This window comes from Bos taurus, chromosome 22, assembly GCF_002263795.3.
Source record: "Bos taurus isolate L1 Dominette 01449 registration number 42190680 breed Hereford chromosome 22, ARS-UCD2.0, whole genome shotgun sequence".
Taxonomy (NCBI): Eukaryota; Metazoa; Chordata; class Mammalia; order Artiodactyla; family Bovidae; genus Bos; species Bos taurus.
In genome coordinates this window covers 17,670,276-17,694,270 of record NC_037349.1, presented here as the reverse complement: position 1 = coordinate 17,694,270, position 23,995 = coordinate 17,670,276, and the positions used below count along the sequence as shown (strand labels likewise).

Here is a 23,995-nt window from a genome sequence, read left to right as displayed (position 1 = left end):
TCTTCCTGGACTCTGGTGAAGTGACACTGCTGTCATCAGGACACAGACAGCCCCAGAGCTCCTGGCACCCATGACAGGGGACTGGCTCTGAAATGCCAAAACAGGCATTAGGAATTCTGGAAGTAACTGGGAACTGTGGGACATTTTGCACAGAGAAAACAATTTCGGATCAACACCTTCCAGTAATATGTAGCTTGTACTCAACTATTCACAGCAGACTGTTTCAAGGACTTTATTTTAAATTGATATAGAGTTTGTTCAGTTACAAAAGCCATTTATTGCATTCTCTCCATTTCATAGCTGGAATTCAAAGTGTTAAGATTCGATTTACTCAAGTGAAAAAAAAAATCAAGAAATCATCTGTAAAAGCTATTTCTGAAGAATATGCCCAGTATTTTATTGTTCTGTGCCTTTAGGTTACAGTACCAATGTCCTGCTTCCAGTAAAGTATGAGAGATGAGTCTAACTAAGGACCACATGAAACTTGAGCAACAAGCACTCCTGTAACAGCTGTGACATGGGTGCTGGCCTCCAGGCCTGTGAGTTAGGACACCTTGCTTGCCTTTCCAGAAACACAGTGGCTCTGGACATCTCAACTGGTCCCTGTGGTAGAGGGATTGAAGGATCCTTTTCTGAACTTGGCTTCTCCATGAAAGAGACAGGAGAATGGCTTAAATATTACTATATCCTGAAACTTAGAAACAAAAACAAACAAGTCTGTGTCTTCTGCAAAGCGGGTGAATATGTGGATGCCAGTGTTTTTAGAGTGAGATGTTTTAGGGGCAGTAGGTAACTGACTAAGTGAGGATGCTGTGTAAAATTTTTCCTTTTCCTGGAAAGGCAAAAAAGACTGAAAATCAGTTAAATGTAACATTTAGAATGTACACTGGGAAATTTATGAGTATGAAACCTACATAGCAACAGAACACCATCTTCTGATGACTGTACTGGGAAAGTTAGCAAACCCACACTAATTTCTGTTCCGCTTATTTCTTGGCTCCAGCTCAGCACTTTCAGCTGACCTTGTGCGACGATTCTGTCCAGGACTTATTTCTCTGTCTTGAAAATCATTTCTGAAAATGAAAACAAGAAAATGCCAGCTTAGAAAATGATGATCATTATTATTCTACAGCAGTTTCTGGTTTATAAGTACTTTCCCATGTGTTTTTATGTAATCCTCCAAATAGCCTTCCACTCCACTGACAAGTCTACTATGATAATTACTACTACTTTCATTATTATTCCCACTTTACAACTGAGAAAACAGTGACTTAGCAAAGATCACAGATCCTAAATGATAGTTAAGAACTGAATCTCCTCCTCAATCAGAAGTTTTTTGCTTCTGCTTCACACGCAGAAAGCTGCAAAAAAAGTGCTTCCATCGCAACAAGACGAAGCCAGAGGGTCTTAACAAAATCATAACTTATCTCAATCCTGTCAGAGAGCTGAGGTTGTAAGGGGCCCAAGAAAACAAGTCCCCTCCCAACAGAGATGGGCAATGCGCATCCCCTCACTTTGGGCAGAGCTCTGGGGGAAAGAGGTGGCTGCCATTCAAGTAGGTAGGAAGATGAAAGCAAACTTTCTCTGGATTCTGGAGCATATGCAGAGACCAAACTACATGGAGAAGAACAGGCTCCCAGACTACATGGGAAGACAGAGAAGTCCAGACATCTCAGTGGAACATAGGCTCCATATGCCCTATCAGTGGGCTATGTGCCACATAAATGATCACCCACAGCCTGAGGCCAGCCCAGACTGAAGAATAAGAAGCAAATAAAATGGCTGTGGTTTAAGCTTCTAAGTTTCAGGGTGATTTGTTACATGGCAATTAAAAAACTAAATAGAACTATTTTTGTTCCATTTATTCTGCTTATCTACCACTACATAACAACCATTCTCAGGAAACAGCACAATTGTTTATTTGGTCATGATTCTAGATCTGGGCAGGGCTCAGAACAGACAGCTGAACTGAGTTTGGAGGATTCACTTCAAGGCAGGCTCACTCGTCCGGTGGCAAGCCGGTGCTGGCTGCTGACTTGAAAATTGGCTGGTGAGGGGGCTGCCCCTCCCCATTCTCCTCCAATTGTCTTCTCCCCATGCCAAGGGTGGGCTTCTCACAGCGGAAGGGCTGAGTCCAAGGGGAAGAATCCGAAAAGTAAGCATTCTGAAAGGACAAGCCCCATTGTGCAAACACTAACCAAGCTTCTCATATCACATGACCAAGTCCAGAATCAATGTGGGCCTCGAGAGTGTGAGTACTGAGAGGGCGTGATTCACTGCACCCACCAAATTAACCCTAACCCTGGGTGCATTCAGTTGGAAAAATCCATCAAGCTGTACACTTAAGATGTGTTCACATTAATAATAGTTCTTAATAAATAACAATTAATAAAGTCCTCTCCTCCAAAAAGAGACAGCCAAATTATCAAGTCTCCCCTAGAAAATATGTTGGGATCATTAGTGTACTGCAATTGACTTCTCATGGGGTTAGGATGAAATGCAGATTACCAATAGAGAAAATGATTCTTCCTTTTCTGATTTTATAATATTAGAAAAATCTATTTCCTAAAAAAAGATTTTTAAGGCACTAAAAGATAAAGCAAAAGAGATAAAGAGTTAAAAAAAGATTTGTAAGTGGCAATCCTTATCCACCAGGGACTGTGTTCAGATCCAAAGAATGCTGACTGGCATATTCAATCACTCATATGCCTACTGAGTGCTCACCATAAGACTCCCCTCCCCCAGGCACTGTGCAAGGTGTGGGGCCTAATGAACATCCTCTCTAGGAAGCGAGTCGGGGTTTAAGTGCAGACAGTGCTGCAAGATCAGGGGAGCAGTCAGGGGCTTCTGAGCAGGGCCATCAAGGAAGGAACCACAACTCCTGTCTGGATGAAGAAAGGAGAAAAGGCAACCAAGGTGGAAGCAACAGCAGTATAAGGCAGTATGACTCTGAAGCAAAGATGAGTAGCTCAGCTTGGCTGTAACAAGGAAAGAAGGGTGGGGAAGGACAGTCCAGGAGCCAGCGGGCAGGCGGGGGCCGTAGCTCACAAGTCCCCACAGGACTTCAAACTACCACAGAGAACACGATGTCTTTCAGGTCTCACTGGAAGAATGAAGCATCTGACTAGAGGCAGAGAGACAGCCAGCCATCCAGACAGCTGTGGCAGGAAGCCAGAGAGAAAACAAGGTCTTATGCAGACTGTGGCACAGAGGGGCTGACAGATAGTTCAGGGGTTGTCCACAGCCCTGCTCCTCAATGAGGGGCCCCAGAAGCAGCATCAGCAACCCGAGGGAGTGTTAAAATGCAAACTCCTGCACCCCAGCCCAAATCTCCAAAATCTCAATCTCGGGGTTCAGTGGAGCCCAATAATCTATTTTAACAAGTCCTCCAAGTGATCTTGATGTACATTTAAGTCTGAGGACAACTTATCCATAGGGTTTTGCAATCAACTGCATCTGAGACATAAGAGAGAGTGAGAAGTTGACAATGATTCTTCGGTTTCTGGCTGGAGCAGTGGGGAAGACTGTTGACGCCACTGCTCATTGAGGGAGGAGACAGTGGAGGGGGAGCAGGTCTGAGAGAAGGGGCTCAGACTCCTGGAGGCAGAAACATTTCCTCCACAATTTCATGGGGAAACTGAAAGCTGGAAACATGAAACGTGAAATGATTTACCTGGACCATTTTTCTTCCTATTTTCATCCTCTACAATGTAAATATATCCTGTAGCTCAAATTGGTAAGATGAACCAATAATCACAGATATAAGAAGCTGAGACCAACCTACAGAAAGCAGGGTTTTGTTTTGGGTGGGGTTTTGTTTTTTGTTGCTTATGAAAATACTGCTTTATATGGGGGCACTGTGTTACTAAAAGAACCTCTGAATCATTTATGGAATTAGGAGAATGTATTGGGACTGAAATAGCATGTTCTAGGACTAATATCTCAAATATGTCACTTGTGGTACCACAAAATACCTATAAGCTTTGTTGTTATTGTTCAGTCACTGTCGTATCCAACTCTTTGTGACCGCATGAACACGCCAGGCTTCCCTGTCCGTCATCATCTCCTGGAGCTTGCTCAAATTCATGTCCATTGAGTCAGTGATGCCATCCAACCATCTCATATTCTGTTGCCTCTTTCTCCTCTTGCCCTCAGTCTTTCCCAGCATCAGGGTATTTTCCAACGACTCAGCCCTTTGCATCAGGTAGCCAAAGTACTGGAGTTTCAGCATCAGCCCTTCCAATGAGTTTCAGGGCTGATTTCCTTTAGGATTGACTGGTTTGATCTCCTTGCTGTCCAAGGGACTATTAAGAATCTTCTCCAGCACCAGTTTGAAAGTGTCAATTCTGGCAGTAAGCCTTCTTTGTGGTCCAACTCTCACATCTGTACATGACCACCGGAAAAACCATAGCTTTGACTATACGGACCTTAGCAAAGTGATGTACAGTGATTTGAACATTTTTTGTCATTGCCTTTGGGATTAGAATGAAAACTGACCTTTTCTAGTCCTGTGGCCACTGCTGAATTTTCCAAATTTGCTGGGATATGGAGTACAGCACTTTAACAGCATCCTGTTTTAGGATTTGAAATAGCTCAGCTGGAATTCCATCACCTCCACTAGCTTTGTTCATAGTGATGCTTCCTAAGGCCCCTTTGACTTCACACTCCAGGATGTCTGGCTCTAGGTGGGTGACCAAACCATTGTGGTTGTCTGGGTCATTAATACCTGTTTTGTACAGTTCTTCTTTGTATTCTTGCCACCTCTTCTTAATCTCTCCTGAATCTCATGAACAGTATGAAAAGGCCAATGAGCTTAAGATGCATATTTGCAGAGCTATTATTTTGTTGAGACATAAAGCCGTGAGGTCCTTTCCTGATTCTGTTTCTTTTTTTTTCATTCTGATTTTTATTTTTTTAATATAAATTTATTTTAATTGGAGGCTAATTACTTTACAATATTGTATTGGTTGTGCCATACATCAACATGAATCCACCACAGGTATACACGTGTTCCCCATCCTGAACCCCCCTCTGATCTCCCTCCCCATACCATCCCTCTGGGTCATCCCAGTGCACCAGCCCCAAGCATCCTGTATCATGCATGAACCTAGACTGGCGAATCATTTCACATATGATATTATACACGTTTCAATGTCATTCTCCCAAATCATCCCACCCTCGCCCTCTCCCACAGAGTCAAAAAGACTGTTCAATACATCTGTGTCTCTTTTGCTGTCTCGCATAAAGGGTTACCGTTACCATCTTTCTAAATTCCATATATATGCGTTAGTATACTGTATTGGTATTTTTCTTTCTGGCTTACTTCACTCTGTACAATAGGCTCCAGTTTCATTCACCTCATTAGAACTGATTCAAATGTATTCTTTTTAATGGCTGAGTAATACTCCATTGTGTATATGTACCACAGCTTTCTTATCCATTCGTCTGCTCATGGACATCTAGGTTGCTTCCATGTCCTGGCTATTATAAACAGTGCTGCGATGAACATTGGGGTACACGTGTCTCTTTCCCTTCTGGTTTCCTCAGTGTGTATGCCCAGCAGTGGGATTGCTGGGTCATAAAGCAGTTCTATTTCCAGTTTTTTAAGGAATCTTCACACCGTTCTCCATAGTGGCTGTACTAGTTTGCATTCCCACCAACAGTGTAGGAGGGTTGCCTTTTCTCCACACCCTCTCCAGCATTTATTGCTTGAAGACTTTTGGATAGCAGCCATTCTGACTGGCATGAAATGGTACCTCATTGTGGTTTTGATTTGCATTTCTCTGATAATGAGTGATGTTGAGCATCTTTTCATGTGTTTGTTACCATCTGTATGTCTTCTTTGGAGAAATGTCTGTTTAGTCCTTTGGTCCATTTTTTGATTGGGTCGCTAATTTTTCTGGAGTTGAGCTGCATGAGTTGCTTGTATATTTTTGAGATTAATTCTTTGTCAGTTGCTTCAACCCACTCCAGTGTTCTTGCCTGGAGAATCCCAGGGACAGGGGAACCTGGTGGGCTGCCGTCTCTGGGGTCGCACAGAGTCAAACACGACTGAAGCGATTTAGCAGCAGCAGCAGCAGTTGCTTCATTTGCTATTATTTTCTCCCATTCTAAAGGCTGTCTTTTAACCTTGCTTATAGTTTCCTTTGTTGTGCAGAAGTTTTTAGTTTAATTAGGTCCCATTTGTTTATTTTTGCTTTTATTTCCAATATTCTGGGAGCAGGCAGAGGAGCCTGCTGTGATTTATATCGGAGAGTGTTTTGCCTATGTTCTCCTCTAGGAGTTTTATAGTTTCTGGTCTTACGTTTAGATCTTTAATCCATTTTGAGTTTATTTTTGTGTATGGTGTTAGAAAGTGTTCTAGTTTCATTCTTTTACAAGTGGTTGACCAGTTTTCCCAGCACCACTTGTTAAAGAGACTGTCTTTTCTCCATTGTATATTCTCGCCTCCTTTGTCAAAGATAAGGTGTCCATAGGTGCGTGGATTTATCTCTGGGCTTTCTATTTTGTTCCATTGATCTATATTTCTGTCTTTGTGCCAGTACCATACTGTCTTGATGACTGTGGCTTTTGTAGTAGAGCCTGAAGTCAGGCAGGTTGATTCCTCCAGTTCCATTCTTCTTTCTCAAGATTGCTTTGGCTATTCGAAGTTTTTTGTATTTGCATACAAATTGTGAAATTATTTGTTCTAGCTCTGTGAAGAATACCGTTGGTAGCTTGATAGGGATGGCAATGGCCCCCTACTCCAGTACTCTTGCTTGGAAAATCCCATGGACGGAGGCGGCTTGTGGGCTGCAGTCCACGGGATCGTGAAGAGTCAGACATTACTGAGTGACTTCACTTTCACTTTTCACTCTCATGCACTGGAGAAGGAAATGGCAACCCACTCCAGTGTTCTTGCCTAGAGAATCCCAGGGGCAGAAGAGCCTGGTAGGCTGCCATCTCTGAGGTCGCAGAGAGTCGGACACGACTGAAGCGGCTTAGCAGCAGCACTGAAACCATAGATTGCTTTGGGTAGTATGCTCATTTTCACTATATTGATTCTTCTGATCCATGAACACGGTATATTTCTCCATCTATTAGTGTCCTCGTTGATTTCTTTCACCAGTGTTTTATAGTTTTCTATATATAGGTCTTTTGTTTCTTTAGGTAAATATATTCCTAAGTATTTTATTCTTTTCGTTACAATGGTGAATAGAATTGTTTCCTTAATTTCTCTATTTTCTCATTATTAGTGTATAGGAATGCAAGGGATTTCTGTGTGTTGATTTTATATCCTGCAACTTTACTATATCCATTGATTAGCTCTAGTAATTTTCTGGTGGAGTCTTTAGGGTTTTCTATGTAGAGGATCATGTCATCCGCAAACAGTGAGAGTTTTACTTCTTCTTTTCCAATTTGGATTCCTTTTCTTTCTTTTTCTTCTCTGACTGCTATGGCCAAAACTTCCAAAACTACGTTGAATAGTAGTGGTGAAAGTGGGCACCCTTGTCTTGTTCCTGACTTTAGGGGAAATGCTTTCAATTTTTCACCATTGAGGATAATGTTTGCTGTGGGTTTATCATATATAGCTTTTATTATGTTGAGGTATATTCCTTCTATTCCTGCTTTCTGGAGAGTTTTTACCATAAATGGATGTTGAATTTTGTCAAAGGCTTTCTGTGCATCTATTGAGATAATCATATGGCTTTTATTTTTGTTAATGTGGTGTATTACACTGATTGATTTGCGGATAGTGAAGAATCCTTGCATCCCTGGGATAAAGCCCATTTGGTCATGATGTATGATCTTTTTAATGTGTTATTGGATTCTGATTGCTAGAATTTTGTTAAGGATTTTTGCATCCATGTTCATCAGTGATATTGGCCTGTAATTTTCTTTTTTTTGTGGCGTCTTTGTCAGGTTTTGGTATTAGGGTGATGGCGGCCTCACAGAATGAGTTTGGAAGTTTACCTTCCTCTGTAATTTTCTGGAATAGTTTGAGTAGGATAGGTGTTAGCTCTTCTCTAAATTTTTGGTAGAATTCAGCTGTGAAGCCATCTGGACCTGGGCTTTTGTTTGCTGGAAGATTTCTGATTACAGTTTCAATTTCCGTGCTTGTGATGGGTCTGTTAAGATTTTCTATTTCTTCCTGGTTGAGTTTTGGAAAGTTGCACTTTTCTAAGAATTTGTCCATTTCTTCCAAGTTGTCCATTTTATTGGCATATAATTGCTGATAGTAGTCTCTTTATGATCCTTTGTATTTCTGTGTTGTCTGTTGTGATCTCTCCATTTTCATTTCTAATTTTATTGATTTGATTTTTCTCCCTTTGTTTCTTGATGAGTCTGGCTAATGGTTTGTCAATTTTATTTATCCTCTCAAAGAACCAGCTTTTGGCTTTGTTGTTTTGCTATGGTCTCTTTTGTTTCTTTTTGCATTTATTTCTGTTCTAATTTTTAAGAGTTCTTTACTTCTACTAACCCTGGGGTTCTTCATTTCTTCCTTTTCTAGTTGCTTTAGGTGTAGAGTTAGGTTATTTATTTGACTTTTTTCTTGTTTCTTGAGGTATGCCTGTATTCCTATGAACCTTCCCCTTAGCAATGCTTTTACAGTGTCCCACAGGTTTTGGGTTGTTGTGTTTTCATTTTCATTCATTTCTATGCAAATTTTGATTTCTTTTTTGATTTCTTCTGTGATTTGTTGGTTATTCAGCGGTGTGTTGTTCAGCCTCCAGATGTTGGAATTTTTAATAGTTTTTCTCCCGTAAATGAGATCTCATCTTACTGCATTGTGGTCAGAAAAGATGCTTGGAATGATTTCAATTTTTTTGAATTTACCAAGGCTAGATTTATGGCCCAGGATGTGATCTATCCTGGAGAAGGTTCCGTATGCACTTGAGAAAAAGGTGAAATTCATTGTTTTGGGGTGAAATGTCCTATAGATATCAATTAGGTCTAACTGGTCTATTGTATCATTTAAAGTTTGTGTTTCCTTGTTAATTTTCTGTTTAGTTGATCTATCCATAGGTGTGAGTGGGGTATTAAAGTCTCCCACTATTATTGTGTTATTGTTAATTTCTCCTTTCATACTTGTTAGCATTTGCCTTGCATATTGTGGTGCTCCTAGGTTGGGTGCATATATATTTATAATTGTTATATCTTCTTAGATTGAGCCTTTGATCATTATGTAATGTCCTTCTTTGTCTCTTTTCACAGGCTTTGTTTTAAAGTCTATTTTATCTGATATGAGTATTGCTACTCCTGCTTTCTTTTGGTCTCTATTTGCGTGGAATATCTTTTTCCAGCCCTTCACTTTCCCTCTGTATGTGCCCCTTGTTTTGAGGTGGGTCTCTTGTAGACAACATATATAGGGGTCTTGTTTTTGTACCCATTCAGCCAGTCTTTGTCTTTTGGTTGGGCATTCAACCCATTTACATTTAAGGTAATTATTGATAAGTATGATCTCAGTGCCATTTACTTTATTGTTTTGGGTTCGAGTTTATACACCTTTTTTTGTGTTTCCTGTCTAGAGAAGATCCTTTAGCATTTGTTGGAGAGCTGGTTTGGTGGTGCTGAATTCTCTCAGCTTTTGCTTGTCTGTAAAGCTTTTGATTTCTCCTTCATATTTGAATGAGATCCTTGCTGGGTACAGTAATCTGGGCTGTAGGTTATTTTCTTTCATCACTTTAAGTATGTCCTGCCATTCCCTTCTGGCCCAAAGAGTTTCTATTGAAAGATCAGCTGTTATCCTTATGGGAATCCCCTTGTGTGTTATTTGTTGTTTTTCCCTTGCTGCCTTTAATATTTGTTCTTTGTGTTTGATCTTTGTTAATTTGATTACTATGTGTCTTGGGGTGTTTTGCCTTGGGTTTATCCTGTTTGGGACTCTCTGGGTTTCTTGGACTTGGGTGATTATTTCCTTGCCCATTTTAAGGAAATTTTCAACTATTATCTCCTCAAGTATTTTCTCATGGCCTTTCTTTTTGTCTTCTTCTTCTGGGACTCCGATGATTTGAATGTTGGGGCGTTTAACATTGTCCCAGAGGTCTCTGAGATTGTCCTCATTTCTTTTGTTTTTCTTTTTTCCTCTCTGATTCATTTATTTCTACCATTCTATCTTCTACCTCACTAATCCTATCTTCTGCCTCACTGATCCTATCTTATTCTACTATTTGTTCCCTCCAGAGTGTTTTTGATCTCATTTATTGCATTATTCATTATATACTGACTCTTTTTTATTTCTTCTAGGTCCTTGTTAAACCTTTCTTGCATCTTCTCAATCCTTGTCTCTAGGCTATTTATCTGTGATTCCATTTTGTTTTCAAGACTTTGGATCATTTCCACTATCATTATTTGGAATTCTTTATCAGGTAGATTCACTATCTCCTCCTCTTTTGTTTGGTTTGGTGGGCATTTATCCTGTTCCTTTACCTGCTGGGTATTCCTCTGTCTCTTCATTTTGTTTATATTACTGTGTTTGGGGTGGCCTTTCTGTTTTCTGGCAGTTTGTGGAGTTCTCTTTATTGTGGAGTTTCCTTGTTGTGGGTGGGGTTGTATGGGTGGCTTGTCAAGGTTTCCTGGTTAGGGAAGCTTATATTGGTGTTCTGGTGGGTGGAGCTGAATTTCTTCTCTCTGGAGTGAAATGAAGTATCCAGTAATGAGTTATGAGATGTCAATGGGTTTGGAGTGACTTTGGGCAGCCTGTATATTGAAACTCAGGGTTGTGTTCCTGTGTTGCTGGAGAATTTGTGTGGTATATCTTGCTCTGGAACTTGTTGGCCCTTGTGTGGGGCTTGGTTTCAGTGTATGTATGGAGGCATCTGATGAGCTCCTGTCGATCAATGTTCCCTGGAGTTAGGAGTTCTCTGATGTTCTCAGGATTTGGACTTAAGCCTCCTGCTTCTGGTTTTCAGTCTTATTTTTACAGTAGCCTCAAGACTTCTCCATCTATACAGCACTGTTGATAAAACATCTAGGTTATCACGATGGTGTGATCACTGACCTAGAGCCAGACATCCTGGAATGTGAAGTCAAGTGGGCCTTAGAAAACATCACTATGAACAAAGCTAGTGGAGGTGATGGAATTCCAGTTGAGCTCTTTCAAATCCTGAAAGATGATGCTGTGAAAGTACTGCACTCAATATGCCAGCAAATTTGGAAAACTCAGCAGTGGCCACAGGACTGGAAAAGGTCAGTTTTCATTCCAATCCTAAAGAAAGGCAATGCCAAAGAATGCTCAAACTACCACATAATTGCACTTATCTCACAGGCTAGTAAGCAATGCTCAAAAGTCTCCAAGCCAGGCTTGAGCAATATGTGAACCGTGAACTTCCTGATGTTCAAGTTGGTTTTTTTTTTTTTTTTTTTAAACTTTACAATATTGTATTGGTTTTGCCAAATATCAAAATGAATCCGCCACAGGTATACATGTGTTCCCTATCCTGAACCCTCCTCCCTCCTCCCTCCCCCCTCCCCATATCATCCCTCTGGGTCATCCCAGTGCACCAGCCCCAAGCATCCAGTATCGTGCATCGAACCTGGACTGGTGACTCATTTCATACATGATAGTATACATGTTTCTGTTGGTTTTAGAAAAGGCAGAGGAACCAGAGATCAAATCACCAACATCCGCTGGATCATGGAAAAAGCAAGAGAGTTCCAGAAAAACATCTATTTCTGCTTTATTGACTATGCCAAAGCCTTTGACTGTGTGGATCACAATAAACTGTGGGAAATTCTGAAAGAGATGGGAATACCAGACCACCTGATCTGCCTCTTGAGAAATTTGTATGCAGGTCAGGAAGCGGCAGTTAGAACTGGACATGGAACAACAGACTGGTTCCAAATAGGAAAAGGAGTACGTCAAGGCTGTATATTGTCACCCTGCTTATTTAACTTCTATGCAGAGTACATCATGAGAAACGCTGAACTGGAAGAAACACAAGCTGGAATCAAGATTGCTGGGAGAAATATCAATAACCTCAGATATGCAGATGAGACCACCCTTATGGCAGAAAGTGAAGAGGAACTCAAAAGCCTCTTGATGAAAGTGAAAGAGGAGAGTGAAAAAGTTGGCTTGAAGCTCAACATTCAGAAAATGAAGATCATGGCATCTGATCCCATCACTTCATGGGAAATAGATGGGGAAAGAGTGGAAACAGTGTCAGACTTTAATTTTGGGGGCTCCAAAATCACTGCAGATGGTGACTGCAGCCATGAAATTAAAAGACGCTTACTCCTTGGAAGGAAAGTTATGACCAACCTAGATAGCATATTGAAAAGCAGAGACATTACTTTGCCAACAAAGGTTCGTCTAGTCAAGGCTATGGTTTTTCCTATGGTCATGTATGGATGTGAGAGTTGGATTGTGAAGAAGGCTGAGCGCCGAAGAATTGATGCTTTTGAACTGTGGTGTTGGAGAAGACTCTTGAGAGTCCCTTGGACTGCAAGGAGATCCAACCAGTCCATTCTGAAGGAGATCAGCCCTGGGATTTCTTTGGAAACTTTGGCCACCTGATGTGAAGAGTTGACTCATTGGAAAAGACTCTGATGCTGGGAGGGATTGGGGTCAGGAGAAGGGGACGACAGAGGATGAGATGGCTGGATGGCATCACTGACTCAATGGACGTGAGTCTGGGTGAACTCTGGGAGTTGGTGATGAACAGGGAGGCCTGGCGTGCTGTGATTCAAGGGGTCGCAAAGAGTCGGACAGGACTGAGCGACTGAACTGAACTGAACTGAAAGATGAAAAGTTTCTCCACAGTGAGGGGACACCCAGAGAGGTTCACAGAATTACATGGAGAAGAGAAGAGGGAGGAGGGAGATAGAGGTGACCCAAGTTAGATGAGGTGGAATCAAAAGAGAGAGCAAGCTAGCCAGTAATCACTTCCTTATGTGCGCTCCACAGTCTGGATCGCTCAGAGATGTTCACGGAGTTACACAGAGAAGAGAAGAGGGAGGAGGAAACAGAGGTGGCCAGGAAGATAAAGGGGGGAATCAAAAGGATAGAGACAGATCCAGCCAGTAATCAGTTCCCTAAGTGTTCTGCACAGCCCAGAACACACAAGAGATTCACAGAGTTGGGTAGAGAAGAGAAGGGGGAGGGAGGAGATAGAGGCGACCTGGTGGAGAAAAAGGAGAGTCCAAAGGGGGAGAGAGCAGTCAAGACAGTAATCTCGCTCCCAAGTAAAAATGGGTACTGAAGATTGGGTTCTTAAATGTATAAAATTGATAACAACTACCAAAAAGCAAAGATTAAAAATCTAGAGTAGAGGTTGGATTTTCAAAAATACAATATTAAAGAAAAAAAAGTCACAAAAATTATTATATATATATATATATGAAGTTTGCTTTAAAAAATAGGGTCTCTCTTTCTTTGTTGCAAAGTAATAGTAGGTTATAAAAATGAAAATTAAAGGAGTAATAGAGGGCTTAAAAATTTTTTTTAATTTAAAAAAATAAAGAATGATAGTAAAAATAGTAAAAATATATCTAGGACTTTCTCTGGTGATGTTGTGGGCAGTGTGGGGTCAGTTCATTTTCAGATAGTTCCTTGATCCGGCTTATATTTCTCAAGATCTATAGGTCCCTTCCTATGTAGTTGGTACTAACTACAGGGTTTTAATCTATTGCACCTGTCACTTCCAGGGCGGTTCCTTCTGTTTTAGCTTCTGTTTGCTGGTCTCTTCAGTGTCTAATTTCCACCCTGACACAAGGGGGCGGTGGTGGACCCTTTTTTAGGCTCACTTGTTGAGTCGTGCTGTGGGGAGGGAGGGACACTGCAAACAAATAACACTGGAGTGTGTTCGCAGTGTCTCGGTCACACTGGGTTTGCCCCCACTCACAGTGTGTGTGCTTTCCCTGTCAACACTGCTTAGGCTCTAGGTTGCTCTGTTGGGAACTGTCTGAGGCCGGCCCTGCGTTGTATGCACTTCCCAGGTCTAAGCTGCTCAGGTTCAGGTACTCAGGTAGTCCTCAGAGGCGCAGACTCGGTTGGGCCTGCGTTTTGTGCCCTTCCCAGGTCCAAGCAGCTCAGGTGACCAGGTGTTTGGCAAGCGCGGTTGCTGTGACTTATCGCCTCTCCTGTCCCTGCTGCTCGGTTTTCTGGGTGTACAACCAGCCCACCTTCTCAGGCGGATGTTGGCTATCCAGAATCCCAAGAAGTCTTAGCAACGAAGCCTGCTTGCAGTTTGGTAGATAATGCCTCTCTGGGGCCGCGATTGCCCCCTTCCGGCTCTGGCTGCCTGTCACCAGAGGGGGTTGGTCTGCAGCCTGCTAGCTCTGCTCAGTCGTTGTTCTGTGAGTGGGCCTGACGGTGTCTTAGGTTAGGGCTTTTCACGTGGTAGCTATCCCACAGTCTGATTTGCTAGCCCAAGTTAGTTCCCTCAGATTGCCTTCAGGGCATTCAGGCCCAGTCCTTACTCTAAGCAATGCAGCCCGTGCCTCCCTGCCCAGCCCCCGCTTGCTAGTGGCAGATGCAGACATCTGCACTGCTTCTCCGCTGGGGGAGTTACCACTGGGCACGTAATCTGTGGGGTTTAATTATTTATTTTTCCTCCTGGTTACGTTGCCCTCTGCGGTTCCAAGGCTCGCCACAGACTCAGCAGTGAGAGTGTTTCCTGGTGTTTGGAAACGTCTCTCTTTTTAAAGACTCCCTTCCCGGGACGGAGCTCTGTCCCTACCTCTTTTGTCTCTCTTTTTGTCTTTTATATTTTTTCCTACCTCCTTTCGAAGACAATGGGCTGCTTTTCTGGGTGCCTGATGTCCTCTGCCGGCATTCAGAAGTTGTTTTGTGGAATTTACTCAGCGTTCAAATGTTCTTTTGATGAATTTGTCGGGGGAGAAAGTGATCTCCCTGTCCTATTCCTCCACCATCTTAGAACCGCCTTCCTGATTCTGTTTCTAAAGCTGCACTGTGGCATAAGCTGGTTCAAACGGCTCCATATCCAGCTGAAACCAGGAAGCCTGGATTCCTACCCCAGCAGCGTCACTAACTAGCTGTGAACCTTAACCTTGTCAAACTTACCTCTCTGGAGCTCAGTGTCCTTCCCTATAAAATGAAGGGACTGGACTAGATGAGCACTCACATCCTTCCAGATTTAACAGTGACTATCTGTGAGAATCAACAATGGGATTTGTTTTCTAAGTGCTTTCTCATAGTAATGACTTTAAGAGGTTGGTCATCATTGACAAAAATGGGCTTGGACTCAGGAATTCTGGGTTTAAGCTTGTCACAGCCATTGATGTGAGGGTTTAGTTTAGCATTAACAGGGTGATTCATGGCACAAGAGGAAGTAGTTAGCTAATGAGTGGTCTCTTCTCCCAGAATTCAAAGTTCAGAAATGCTCAGGTGAAAATAAGGCAGCCACAATCTCAAACACTCATAAGACACTAGTGTCTGAGCCACCAAATACCTTTTCCATTCTCCCAGTGATTCAGCTATAATACTACAAAATGTCAGCACAGTAAGCCTCATTCTTGGGACAGACAATTTAGCTTAATGGTCAAAAGAGCTGAATTTTGACATACTAGATTGAAATCTCAGTTCTACCACTTATCACTTATTATTAACTGACCTTAGGGTAGAGATTTACCTCTTTCAGCCCCAGAGAGGCTTTCAGAAACATGAAGACATCAAGAGCGTCAGATTCCGCTGAGAAGTCAAAGGAGATGTGGCCTAACAAGTTGTTCTTTGGACTTGGCCACCTGGGTTTGATCCCTGGGCTGGAAAGATCCCCTGGAGGAAGGTATGGGAACCCACTCTAGTATTCTTGCCTGGAGAATCCCAGAGACAGAGGAGCCAGGCAGGCTACAGTCCATGGGGTCTTAAAGAGTAGGACACAACCAGGTGACTAAGCACAGCACAGTATAACATGGTCTTCAATGACTTCAGTAAAGGCTATTTCAGAAGAACTGTTAGGCCTGGCTGAGGATGCTGACGAGTAAGCGAGAGATGAGGAATGCAAAGTGCAAGCAGAGGCTGCCTACTGAGAAAGGCAGGAGAGACACAAGAGCAGTTGCAGGAGGAAACTAAGTGAGAGGGGAGGCTAAGTGTTTAGTTGGTTGGTTTCAAGTTGGGAACGATTCAGGCTTGCTGAAAACCCAATGAGAGGACTTCCCTGCTGGAGCAGTGGATAAGAATCCACCTGCCGTGTTGACGGCCTGAAGGCTGAGTTTTTTCACTCCTCTTATTTTGGCTGTTGCTACTCTATAGCCAATGGGATTTGTGGGCTGGACCAGTGGTGACAGGGTTAGAAAAGGAAATGTAGGAATCTGGCTCTCAGAGACAAGGTTTGTAAACTTGCAACAATTTCAAGATTTCCTAGAATAAAATAATTCCCAAATGATTTTGAAATTGGATTTTTGTGTAGATCAAGATTAGGACAAGAATAGGTGTGCCTCTTCAGATACATTTGTGTAATTTAAAGAGTGTCATCAAGCTTTTGGTCTCTCAGTAGCACGTAATTATCCATAGTAGCAGTGTTCTTCCTGAAATCAATACGTTTAAGATCTTTTAGGTGTGTAAACAGTACAGAAGCATTGGTCTTACGTATCTTAAGTACAAACTGTACTTCTTTTGCACATTGGATTAAAGTTATTTCCATCAGCAAAAGTCTGTTTTTAACCAATATTAAAAGATTGTTAGACCAAATGTTTATATTCTTGAAATATATTTCATCGTTGGTTACAGTTTTAAGTGGAAGATGACTGCCTTTTCACAGCCATAAAGTGAATTATAAATGCTATTCCAATTCCAACATTTCTTCAGGAATATATTGAAATACCAACAATAGTTTCAATTAGGTTCTGTAATAAAATATCAGTTCTTTTAGAATGTTAAAAAAAAAAAGAAAAGAAAAGAAAAAAATCTGCCTGCCAATGCAGGGGATACAGGTTCGATTCCTGGTCTGAGAAGATTCCCATATGGTGTGGAGGAATGAAGCCTGTGTGCCTAGTGACTGTGCTCTGCAACAAGAGAAGCCACCACAATGAGAAGCCCAAGCACTGCAATGAAGAGGAGCCCCTGCTTGCTGCAACTAGAGAAAGCTCGCACACAGCAACAAAGACCCAGTGCAGCCAAAAATATATTAAATTAAAAAATAAAAAAAAAAAAAAACAAAAAACAGTGCGAGAGAGAGAGAGAGGAGAAGCAGAAGTATTTCAACAAGAACAGAGAGAAGAGGTAATTTTCCTGATAAGAGGGCAGGAATGAGGTAGGAAAAACTGGACTCTATAATACAGGGAAAACCCTTTATTATAAAAGGAAGGAACTATAAAAGGAGGAATAAAATATGTACAAAACCAGGCAGATTTATACATTCGATGTTGGAAGGGTGAGGATTCCCACACAACAGCTTCTATTTTCTCTACAAAAGAAAAGACAAGGTCTTCAGCTAGGCTTGAGCCACTGAGAATTGAGAAGGGTACAAATAATCTCTGTGAAGAACAAGACAAAGAAATAATCACAGAAACAGTAAAAGTGCTAGGCAGTTGTGAGGGCCCACTTGAGGTGTGTGATCTTCCTGAAACTGCAGTGAAACAAATCTGCCTGGATAAACTACAGTCTTATGACTAGTAACATTTAGGGAAGGATTAGAAGTTTTCTAAAGACACTAAGCCAGTGCTTAAGGCCTGACTGTTAAATCCCGACTATAAGTTGCCCACTGGAACAATTTATCTTTAGAAGAAAAACTTCTGACAAGTAACCAGAGTTATTAAGCTAGAAGCAGAAATATACAGAAACAAGTAGTGAACCAGAAATCTTTATCTTGAGATGCATGAATTATTACTTTCTTAAGTCAGTAAGCACAAATATTCTTTGGTTTGCAAATCAATTGTATAGAACCATAATTTATCAGGTTAAAGTACATGACTATTTAGTGATGACAAGAACTCACTTATGTGATGCTTCCCAGGCTTCTTCTTCTTCTAGAAGATCTCTTATGATGTCTGAACTGGAACTAAAAGGATATGTAAGTCAATACTGCCTGATAAAAAACAAAAAGACTGTGCTTCCATTTATATAAAATTCTAAAAAATGCAACCTAATCTAAGGCGACAGAAAGCAAATCAGCAGACCAGTGGTTTCTGCGGGGATGGGCAAGGAGGGACTACAAAACGGCACGAGAAAACTTTGAAAATGATGGACAGGTCATCATCATCTTCCTTGAGTAGATGACATCACAGTACATATGTGACAAACTCATCAAATTGTGTGCTTTAAATATTTGCAGTTTAAAATGTCTATTGACAGAAGAATGTATAAAGAAGATGTGGTACATATATACAATGGAATATTACTTAGCTACTAAAAAGAATGAAACCATGCCATCTGTAGCAACATGGATGGATCTAGAGAGTGTCATACTGAGAAAAATAAGTCAGACAGAGAGGAAACACCGTATGACGTCCCTTATATGTGGAATCTAAAAGGGAATGATATAAATGAACTTACTTACAAAACAGAAACATATTTAGAGACTTCAGAAAGGAGCTTATGGTTGCTGGGGAGAAGGATGGGGGAAAGGGATAATTATGGAGTTTGGGATGGACATGTACACACTGCTATATTTAAAATGGATAACCAGCAAGGACCTACTGTACAGCACATGGAACTCTGTTCAATGTTATGAGGCAGTCTGGATGAAAGAGAAGTTTGGGGTACACATATTTGTATGGTTGAGTCCCTTGCCATTTACCTGAAACTATCACAACATTGCTTGTTAATAGGCTATATCCCAATAAAAAATAAAAAGTTAACAAACAAATAAAATAAGTAAATATTTGCAGTTTATTATACATCAAATCAATGAAGCTGTGTTAAAAAAAACTTAATTAGTAATAATAATGAAAATAATCACTAAAGCTTAAATAAATCCCTTAATAAAAAACCTGAATTCAAATGGAATATAATCATGATCCTTTTCAATTTCAATTTATGGTAACCAAAGATCAAAGTATGTTTTAAAAATTGTATTTTAATGATGAAATTCAGAAGAGATATTAAGTTCCTTAGTGGCTGTTAGTCCCTTTGTAACCAAATAAAGTACAATGTAATTAATTTGAACTATACTTAAGTAATCAAATAAAGTATAATTAATTTGAACTGTACTTATACTGTAATTTGTTATAACGCAACCTAAAGTGCTGTGTAATCTTTGATCTGTGCAGAGAGGCCGAATCAATCGAGTAGAGAGGGCATGTATTATTTCTTTAAAAGAAAAATGCTTTGAGGCTTTAAGCCTACCAAATATATATAAGATGTACATGAATATAAAAAAAGCATTTCTTTAGACATCCAAGACACAGAATGTCATGGGAATTGTATGAGACAAATTAGAAATAGTCATCACAATCCTCAGGGTAGAGAAGGTTCAAACAAAGGAATAACTCTCTCTCAGGTAAGACACAACAGGTGTGGAACACAACAGTGCCAGTCTTATTTCTAGTGATATTCTCACAGATAACAAAAAGTTTAAACTTATGAAGATTTAAAGTGCCAATGAATCAGTCTCAACCACTTCTGACAAACTGCTTTGAAGCAGTGTTTGCCTATGACTCCTGAACGAAAAAAAAAAAGGGCAACAGTCAATAAACACAGCTCTGTACCAAATATTTTACTCAAGGGGTTTCCCCAATTCAGAAGACACTCAAGGAGCTACACACAGGGCGCCCCTGACTGTCATTTGTCACCGAGCACTATCCCCCAACCAATTCCCACCCACTAGGTGGCAAAATTGCTCCTACTGAGAACTCACGAGCCCGAGGAAATGGGGGAAAGGGGTGGTCATACAGCTGTGGGTCCTTGTAGGTGTCACATCACTAGAAAAACAGTAAAGTCGGCTACTTGCTGACATCCTCTTCCCAATACACACATACAATTTTTTTTTAACAGGAAGATTACAAAGCATCCCCACTATTCCAGCTAAGTAAGCAGGATGGCCAAGCCAGTCAAATAACATACTAGTTTGTGATCAATTTACTTCTGGGCTTTCAAATTACCAGCATAACTGATTTGTTGAAGGAAAATATCTGCAGTGTATTAATGACACAAACCTAATAGGTTTTTGCTACACTACCTCAGTGAGAACAGATGGTGGAGGAGGCATACAAAACACACATCTCAGAAGTGCTCTACAATCTCTTTTTCCTCTCCTACTTTATGACTACCGACCAACGTCATGCACGGCTCCTTGAATCCCTCAATTCTCATACCTTTCCTTCTATTCCAGCTTGTCACTAACCTGATAATAGCCAAATCACTAAACTGAATGATACAAAATTTGGGAGGTCTGACTTTTACGTAAAATGAAGTTTCAGCATATTTTGCTGTATCTGCTGCTTCAAGTCAAGTCACCACTACTAAGAAACTGTGAGTTGATGCTGACTAATACAATACCAGACAGAAATGTCCATTCCTTTTGAAGAAAATGTGCATGCATGCTCATTCAGTTCAGTTCAGTCATTCACTCCTCATTCACTCACTCAGTCATTCACTCCTGTCCAACTCTTTGCAACCCCATGTACTACAGCCCACCAGGCTCTTCTGTCCATGGAATTTTTCAGGCAAGAATACTGTAATGGGTTGCCATTTCCTACTCCAGGCAATGTTCCTGACCCAGGTATTGAACCCATATTTCCTAGCATTGGCAGGTGGATTCTTTACCACTGTGCCACCTGGGAAGCCCCTTAAGGTAATGTAGTTATTATGTTCTACTCAAAAGCCACATTCCTGAAATTAAACACAAAGTTTCACAAACAGGATTTTACAAAGAGACTACTGGGTAAAACAGGCAGTGTTACTAAAATGACCACTTCCAGATCTCCTCCTTGTGGAGAGTAGTAATTAGTACCTTTGAAATCTTAGTCATTTTAATATGGCTTGAAGATCAAAAATTCCTTTCACGTACTTTCAAGATATCTAAACAACCCTCCATAAGAGAAAATAACTACTCACTCTGGTATACCAAGAGTCAGGGCATGCACAAGCCTACAAAGCTGTAGTTCTTAATTCTTAGACAAGAAATTTTTTCAGAGTAAACTTCAGATTCCCTACAATTTGAATTTTAAACAGTCCAATAGATCATGATTTAAGAAGCCAGATGAATGTGGAGTCTGGAACTTGAAAGTTACAGCTCACTGTGGAAGGGTATTCAAATCACACTCTCTGATGTCACCATCCAGACAAGGCTAGAGTGGATATGATTATACAAACTAATACATAGACAAAGATTCACAGGCAAAAAATATGAATCCTGAATTCTATGGACTCCCACCCCCTATTTGGGAAGAGCCTAGTAGATCTATTTGAAACACCCACACTTAATTTTTCATAATTTTTCTTTAGACTTCATTTTCAGCTCAAACTTTCTAAAGTGTAAGCTTAGCTATTTTTTGTTTGCTGGCTGGTGGTTGATCTTTGTCCTAGTTGGTCTTCCTATAATTTATTCTTGTCATTCTCTGATCAAAAGTAGTGGCATAACATCTTACCAGGTGAAGGAAATAATTTCTTTGCTTATTTTTCTTGCAGCATCTTATCTCATTCTACCAGTGAAGATTTTACACCAAAGCTGAAAAGTGACATACCAAATACCTCTGGCAAAAGTATGACTGGTCATACTACACAGAATAAAAAAAGTCACAGATTTACGTATTAGACAAAGTTAAGGTTTCAGTCCTATTTCTGTCACTTAGCTTGTAATCCTGGGCAAGTTACTTAATCTTTCCTCATTATCCTGGTCTCTAAAGTCAGGATCAAAAAATATATAGTTTCAACTCTTTGCGACCCCTTGAAATACAGCCCACCAGGCTCCTCTGTCCAAGGAATTCTCCAGGCAAGAATACTGGAGTTGATTTCCATTCCCTTCTTCAGGGGATCTTCCTAACCCAGGGACTGAACTCAGGTCTCCTTCATTGCAGGCAGATTCTTTACCAACTGAGCCACCAGGGAAGCCCATATATAGTTCACAGGAATATTATAAAGATTAATCAGTACTATAAAGATTAATCAATCACAGGAATACTATAAAGATTAAAATATTATAAAGATTAATACATAGAATGTTCAGTATACAGCTTGGCACATAGTAAGTGTTCAATAAATACTGCATCCATTTTCATAAACCAGATGTGGGTCTGAATTACGTAAATAACTGCCTCAGCACCATGCTTCAATTTGCCCTAGGAGACCAGATAACCATGTGCTGTTTTAATCTTTGTTTTGTTTTTTTTTAATCTTTGATTTTTACTGTTTCTATGACATCAGGGTGCAAATTCATCAAAAGTTGATGTTTATCCACCATGGCAGGTACACAAGGTACTGTGGGGTAGATAAAATGCAAACATCTGCTATAAAAGTCCTGTGGATTAAAGATTAATTACAAGTGGAATTTTTCTATTATCTAATAGTTGCTCTCCCTCAATTCCCGCCTCCCGCTCCTAGTCTCTGCTTATAATTGTGGCATTAATTTGGCAATGGTTGAGTACATTCAACTAAAACAAAAACAAAAACCTCTTTAAGGGCCAATCACTGGAGGACCAACGAACAGCATAAAAGCCCACCAGACAAGAGAACTTAAATAAATACTACCAGCTCTATGAATCCTTTCTCAGACCCCCTTTTCAAATAATCTGTTCTGTAGGGTAAGCAACGGCTTATGTGCTGAATATTTTAGCAGTTGGCTGACAATATTAGAATAGTAAACATTCTAGGTTGAAAAAAAATCACTCAGTGACAAAACCAAAAACTACCATTTTGTTAGCAACTATTACTACTTCTACAAATCATTGTGATGACTAGATTATATAATTAGCTTTAATTCATATTAGAACCATAGATTTCTCTCCAACTGACAGGTGGACAAAGGTTCAGATAAATTAAAGAGAAAAGAGGGATGTTTTCATGCTCTCCACTAGATCTAGAAAAAGATAAAATGAAGACAGCTTCAAATTCAGATACAAGAAAAAGAGAATACCAAAAAGAATTTATTTATCATGAAATACATGGAGAATCCTTAATAAGAGATGAAACCAAACCATAACTAAATTTACGTTCAATTTACAAAGACTTTGCAATCTTTAATCACCTCATTTGCTTTTCAGAATCACCCAGGGAGAATGGCAGGGCACCAACACTATCATTCCATTTTATCAACAAGGAAACTGAACCCCAGGGACAATGATTCAATAATCTACTATGTGCCAGGCATCCTGCTAAAGGAACAAAGCCATGACTGAGCTGATGAACAAAGAAGATGCACAGCTAGGTACAGGGATCTGATGGACACATGTAAATTTCAAGGACTTGCTGTCATAGTATCTGAGGAGAAGATAACACTGCCCTAGAACAATGCCCGAAGGACTGTAGATCTCATGTACCATTCAGTTTAAGTTCTTTTGAAAATGCAAAAGGTAGGGGAAAATGATTCCAGGTTCCTACATTTTCCCTAGAAACTTTCAACAATCAAAATTCACCACCTGGAACAAGATGAACCATTTAACTTTCAGGGGTATTCTGAAGTTCAGAAATGTTCCCAGGGTAGGCGGTGGGGGTGGGGAGCTTCAGGGGGAAGGCTGTAATAAAATACAAAACAGTAATGCATATTAGTGGAAAAGTATATTATGCAGCAACAAAAATGTGTACTTTGTGGCAACATTAAATTCATTCTACAACACATTATTACAGTTAAAAATGAAACGTGTTAACCTTTCAAAGAAATTAAAAAAATGTTTTAATAGCAAAGCTATCACTGAATTATAGTAAGATACTTCTTAGGATCAGTTACTTTGATAATGTTTTCCTTAGATACTGTTTTCTCTTAATTTGAACAGAACCTATTCAACAGTTTTCCTAATAATCCCAAGGCCTCCTAAATTACAAAATCCCATTACCATATTTGTCTTACCTTACTGCCTGCATCACCAAACTTCATTAACCAGTTTATAATAATGACACTGATAAAGATGATGATGATTTCCAAAACTTTATTGTAAAGTACTTACTCTTTTTTTTTTGCTA

General features: G+C 40.3%; 1 protein-coding gene across 7 annotated transcripts in view; it reads right to left on the bottom strand.

The window, feature by feature from the left end:
• Positions 1-216: 216 nt before the first annotated feature.
• The window catches only part of RAD18 (RAD18 E3 ubiquitin protein ligase), a 110,784-nt gene continuing 87,005 nt past the window's right edge, over positions 217-23,995 (bottom strand). For 2 of the 7 annotated variants that reach the window (XM_005222442.5, XM_010817451.4), the window contains 2 exons: positions 17,877-17,939; positions 217-1,073 (listed from right to left, as the gene is read on the bottom strand). In XM_005222442.5, the coding sequence (XP_005222499.1) occupies positions 971-1,073; positions 17,877-17,939 (166 nt within the window). In that variant the 3' untranslated portion in view covers positions 217-970. The other 5 variants (XM_005222444.5, XM_005222447.5, NM_001035295.3 and 2 more) reach the window with 4 other exon arrangements.